The sequence below is a fragment of the Morone saxatilis genome, unplaced genomic scaffold (genome assembly GCF_004916995.1).
Source record: "Morone saxatilis isolate NCDOM2014 unplaced genomic scaffold, NCSU_SB_2.0 Contig23, whole genome shotgun sequence".
In the NCBI taxonomy this organism is placed as follows: domain Eukaryota; kingdom Metazoa; phylum Chordata; class Actinopteri; family Moronidae; genus Morone; species Morone saxatilis.
Window position 1 is genome coordinate 14,112,684 of NW_023339796.1, and position 6,000 is coordinate 14,118,683.

The window sequence follows — 6,000 nt, forward strand, 5'->3', positions numbered from 1 at the left end:
CTAATTCCAACACTGTTCCCAGGTTTAAAACATCGATACATACAGCATGTCTTTTGAACTTGAGCGTGCAGTTATACAATAAATCTTCATCTCGGTCTCCTCCTCCAGGTTGAAAGCCGAGGAGGATCAGGAGAAGAAGGATGATGAGAAAGCAAGGAGGGAGTACATCAGGAATGAGTATTTGAGGAAGCAGCAGCTCAAGCTGATGGTGGACATGGATGACGTCATAAAGCCCCGATCTGGAAGTCTCAAGAAGAAGCCACGGCCTAAGTCCATCCACAGGGACGTCATGGAGTCGTCCACTCCGCCTGTGAGAGCAACAGGTGAGGGACATTCAAATCATATGCACAAACACTCAATATCCCTGTATGACAGCCACAGATCCATGCTCGACCTGTCTGTGTTGTTGTGTTGCAGGGGTGCGTCCTCGAGGCTTCTCAGTATCAAGTGTTTCTTTAGCGTCTCTCAATCTGGCTGACAATGACAGAGATCAGCCAAATAACAAGAAGAACAACAGGTAAGACCCACTGAAGTTTCTCTTACCTTGTCTCTCTCAATAAAACTCAGCTTAGCCGCAGACAAATTACTGTATTGAGGTTTTTCAACAATGTACTTTTGCACTGCTGGTTGATTCTAAGATGATGTGTATACACAGTTATAACAGTTACAACAAATTTGAAGTCTATGAAAGTTTGTACAAAATGATAAACTAAGTGACACCTCTGTTCTCTCATCATCTCAAATCAAAGTTATTTACAAAGTTACAACTTATGGTACCATGAGCTGACTGTACATCTCATTTTCATGCACCTTTTCTTCAAGCTCCTTACAATCCTTTTTTATTTTTTAAAGTTTTTTATCATACTAGTATGTATGTATGTATGTTTACAAAATCTGTTCAACTAGTATTTCAAAATTCAGTTTTTTGCCTTTTCAAATTCTGCAATTGGTTTGTCCATTTGGCCATTCGTTTATTTATTACCACCACTGTGATGTGCAATCCCACCCCATATTTCACTTGTGTCACACCCCAGATATCCTTTACTCTGCTGTGATTTCAATTTCATGGGGTTTTCTGATGATGAGGTTATTTTTCTCTCGTTTCCCTCTCTCCTTTTTTTTGTCTATTTTGCCTGCGTCACCTCAGAGGCAATAAACTAGCTTCTGCCCATGTCCCGTTCTTTCTAAGCTCTCCCAAAGAAAGAAAGGGAAGGTTAGTAATGTTCCGAAAAGTAGTGCTTCAACAGATGTGGCTCCATGTAGAAACAGCTCCATCTGATTTTGGTCTAGGCTGCATTTCATTAGACGTTCTTTCAGCGCAGACTCATATAATGTGTCAACAGTGAAATTATTCAACGTATTTCATTACTGCAGTTTTTTGCTTCTGCATTAAGGTACAAGGAGCTGCGTGGCTGAGATGTTTCCGCCTCAGTTCTCCTGCTCTTTATCCTTTCTCTGTCTTTTGCAGTATTGCTCTCAGGCCGTTGTTTGCTCTCTCCTTTATGTTGGCTGCCCTGTGCTTCACCACTGTGTTTGCTGTTTCCTCCACAAGTACTTGAGCTCGTCTCTCACAGTAGCCATAAAGATAGCACTGTGACTTTGCTTTGCTTGGCTGAACATGCCTTTCTGTCCCTCGCTGCACAGCTTCGTCGGAGTATGTACAGTATGATGTAATGTGAGACAACAGGCAGGGTTTGGAGAATTGTGTCACAGCGTCTGACCTTGTTTTACCACATCTCTCTGTGTGTGTTTAATATCTGTGTGTGTGGGCATGTCTGTTTGTGCAATCTGTCTGTGTATGCTATCATCCATCGTACTTATGTGTATCAACATTTACGTATGTGGGTTTTTGTCATGTTTGTTTGTATCATTTGTTGGTTTGTATGTGACCATCTCCAGGCCAGACTCTGCAGAAGGTTTTTCCTCTTGTCCTTCGACTGGCAGTCGGAACGGAGAGAAGGATTGGGAAAATGAGTCCACCACCTCATCCACTCCCTCCAACGCTGAGTACACAGGTATAAGATACACCTGTACTGTTTACACAGTTCATCGACATTTAAACATCCACTGTAAATTTGCTTTTGCAATCTCATACATGTGCTTTCTTTCCGCAGGACCCAAACTATACAAGGAGCCAAGTGCCAAGTCTAACAAGCACATCATCCAGAATGCCCTGGCTCACTGCTGCCTGGCTGGAAAGGTCAACGAAGGCCAGAAGAACAAGATACTGGATGTATGTTTTGCAGTTATGTGTCTGCGTCTTTCTGCAATAGATAACGTTCTGCACTAAACAATGACTTTTTTCTGTGATTTTCTGCAGGAAATGGAGAAATCCGAAGCCAATAACTTCCTGGTGTTGTTCCGTGATGCCGGTTGCCAATTCAGGTCTGTGTACACTTACTGCCCCGAAACAGAGGAGATCACCAAACTGGCCGGCATCGGGCCAAGGAACATCACGACCAAGATGATCGAGAACTTGTACAAGTACAACTCAGACAGGAAACAGTTCAGCCAGATCCCAGCCAAAACTATGTCCGCCAGCGTGGACGCCATCACCATTGCCAGTCATCTGTGGCAAACCAAGAAGCAGGGGACGCCCAAAAAACTGCACCCCAAATAGTGCCAGACATCTGGGCAAGATTTGGACACGCTTGCTTCAATGGGACAAACACAGAGGAGCTTGTGGATTTTTACTGTTTTATTAAAAGGACACACGGTCCCACTGTAAGAAATCACAACTGGAATGTAGAACACAAAAGGGGCTCACAGAAATTGTCGTTTCAATACAGAGTTGACTGTTACACCCTGGACTACTTCAATGGGGCAGAAGTGTGTACTTGTCAGCATGTGTATCAATGTTCTTGTGTGCCAAAAAAAGAGGAGAAAATAATAGGCGGACCTTTGCCTTACCAAGTTGAACCACTGAAGCAGTGAATGTCACGCCTCTGAAAGAGGCAGTTTGGTTTCTATAAGTTGATCATGTGTGGCCTTATGCTTGTTTTGTGTCATATGGATGCGCTGTGAGTGGTGGTGTCATTTTGTCAGCGCCTGTGGAAAAAGTCTGTTGTGATACAGGAGAGGTTGTGTATACTCACAGGTCTGGGATCAGATTTCGCTCCCGTCAAGCCCAGGTTGTTGGCCTGTCTGATCTGTGATCAGGTAGAGGCAGCATTTTTGATGAGAGTTTTTGCTGCTATACAGGCATGTTTTTTTTTTGTTTTTACATGTGACTGAAAAAAACAGTTCAAATTTGTGTATGTGTGTGTATAGTGAAGTGCCAAGAAGAGTGAGGAAAATACCTCAGTTGGTGATTGCAATTACTTTCCAAAAGTGTGAAATGATGAAAATGAAATTAATGAGCATACAGAGTACCATCAAGCAATTCTGGAAAGCACCTGCAATAGATTCTTAATTTATTTCATTTTGATAATGCTTTGAAGTTATTTGAAAAGGCATCTTAGATTTTATTCAGAGAAACATAATATACTATACGTATATAAGTTAAATTAATTTGTATATGATGGCAGATCCATTAAAAATGAACAAGTCCGCTTGTAGTAGCTTTTATAATTCATCACGTGTATCAGTATGTTGTCGTTTGGGGCCTTTTATTGTCCTACAAATGCAAAAAGTGTAAACACTCAACAGTATCACTGATAAGACTATCAGTAGTAGAATAGATGGAAATCCCACACTATGTCATCAGTCTGTGCAATTAAAGAATCATTCAAATATTCACTATTGATCATGTTGCAGTTGGAACTAACACATATTCAAAATGACTTTAATGTGGATGTTGTCTTAACTTTTAGATCTCGATTGCCCTCAACGTAGTCCACAACTGTAAATAAATGAATTCACCAATAATAGCAGAATAATAGACCCTGTCCACTGTCGCTGACTCGTTTCCACTTAAGAACTGTCTCGCTTGTTACTTTACTTTCACATTACTGTTACATTTTTTTATCATGTGTTCCTTCAGTATGTGTTGACACTGTACAGATATATTTTGGCATATAGAAATATTTTTTTGTAATGACATTTACCTGTTGGTGTGTACTAATGAAGCAGCACAGTTGTTGAAGACAAGAGTGTTGAAAGCAAAGTGTCCCCGATGAGGCAAGCCTTAATAAGGCTTTATTGTGGTATTGTAGAAATCCATGAAGTATACTGAGAAAATCATAGTATTTTTTCCAACTTTTCTTTTCGGTTTACTAAATATGCTCAACTGTTCATGGATTTTTGTTGTTTTTTATTGCTTTGAGCTTTATTAAAATGCCAGCTATCAACTGTATTCATGTTGTCTCATTTCACATTCCTGTCCTGATTGAGTCAAGTGTACTGATGATAATGGCCTCATTTAAACTGATATTAATGCGGTCTGACATCCTGTCTGGCATAATATCATTCTACCACTCGTCCTTATCTTTGCAAGGACCTATAAGTAAATAACATAGGTAAGTATCAACCACCTATCCAATACCTGTTTGTATCATTATCATCAATATCCATGTAGGCTGTGCAAACCAAGACCATCACTAGCCGAAGTCTAGTTATTCTGCAACACCAGACATATGTTTGTTTTCATTATCATCATCATTACCTGTTGTAGTGTAGCTGTGTATGTGGCACACACTGAATACTACTATACTGAAGACTCAAATAAAACATGGAGTTATTCAGAACATTTTCACCATATCCTTAATTGTTCTTAGAGCTAGATTGATAAATCAACTGGGCCCATAAATCAGCCAATATTAGCTCATTGCAGATGTATCAGTATTGGTATCTATAGTATGCCAATGATGATAAACAGGAAATTGCTGTAATGAAATACAGAAATGCCAAAAGGTTTGTTTAAGTGTTTCCAGTATATTGTTTTGAATAGTTTATTCCCGTGTTAGGGTTATTTTTCAACTTTAAAATATCCACTCACATATCTTGATGACAGTTCCCTAATAAAAAAAATTAAATGTATCCTTATTAAAAATGTTAATATTAAAATGGACATTAGCTGATACATTTTTATCAATAAAAAACAAATTAAATATCAGTATCTGCTTCAACAATCTACCATTGTGCATGCAATGAAAAGCTGCCTATATTACTGCAATGGATAAATATTCTAACAATATCACTATAAATTCCCATATACCATTTATAGATGTAAATATTAAATAAATACAATGTTTAGTTTATAATAATAATGCAGTTTTATTGTGAATTAGACCAGTGTCATACACAAACACTAACAGGCACAAGGGAAGGGAACCTGCCTGTCTTTGGCTGTGATAGGTTAGAGGTTTGCCCTGAGGGGCCACAGAGGGGCCACACAGGGACATTGCTATAAAGATTTGCATCATAGTCCAAGTGAATGAGTAAAAAACAAATGAGTACAAAAACTGAAAAGAACTCTTTTGCATATGAGATAAAAAAGGGCCCCTTCAAACCTCTGTGCACGCCTCTGTTTCTTCCCAGTACTTATATAACGTTTTAATACTCCTGACAGTTTTATTTCTATCAAAGTATCTATTTATTTTATTCATCTTCCCATCATGTTGTGTCTGGAGGCTGATAGAGGCGGTGCTCCCGCAGGCAGCAGGCGGGCGGCAGGCTGCAGCAGGAGGCAGGGCAGGGCAGGGCAGCAGCAGACCGCAGCAGAGCGCCACAGAAAGATCCAGCAAGGAGGGGGACACACTCAGACAAGGAGGAGGGGACAGAAAGCCAACACACACACACACACAGCCCCGAGTCCGACAGCACGGAGCGGTACCGTCGTGACAGCGCCTGACAACCGCAAAGGAAACACCAAAGGGGGGAGACTGCGTTTTCATGTATTTTTAGACACAGGTGAGCAGTGGTCGGAGCACTCGGGCAGATTTGTGTTGTTGTCGGGAGAGCTGTCAGTGCTGCACCCCGCCCGTCCAGCTAACTAGCGGATGATGCCTCTCTCTCCCCTCGGCCTCGCTAGCTAACAGTCCCCCTCCTCCTCCTCCTCCT

The 6,000-nt window shown here is 40.8% G+C and overlaps 2 protein-coding genes across 2 annotated transcripts in view; both read left to right on the forward strand.

Annotated features, from left to right (window-relative positions):
• Positions 1-4,294, forward strand: part of camsap2b (calmodulin regulated spectrin-associated protein family, member 2b) — a 34,240-nt gene extending 29,946 nt beyond the window's left edge. The window contains exons 17-21 of the mRNA XM_035670193.1: positions 109-323; positions 418-517; positions 1,900-2,015; positions 2,115-2,233; positions 2,321-4,294. Of these exons, the coding sequence (XP_035526086.1) occupies positions 109-323; positions 418-517; positions 1,900-2,015; positions 2,115-2,233; positions 2,321-2,620 (850 nt within the window). The 3' untranslated portion in view covers positions 2,621-4,294. The remainder of the gene's footprint in view (positions 1-108; positions 324-417; positions 518-1,899; positions 2,016-2,114; positions 2,234-2,320) is intronic.
• A 1,394-nt stretch (positions 4,295-5,688) lies between these two features.
• Positions 5,689-6,000, forward strand: part of wdr47a (WD repeat domain 47a) — a 12,865-nt gene continuing 12,553 nt past the window's right edge. Inside the window, exon 1 of the mRNA XM_035670530.1 lies at positions 5,689-5,850. The gene's annotated coding sequence lies outside the window, so the exon portion shown is untranslated. The remainder of the gene's footprint in view (positions 5,851-6,000) is intronic.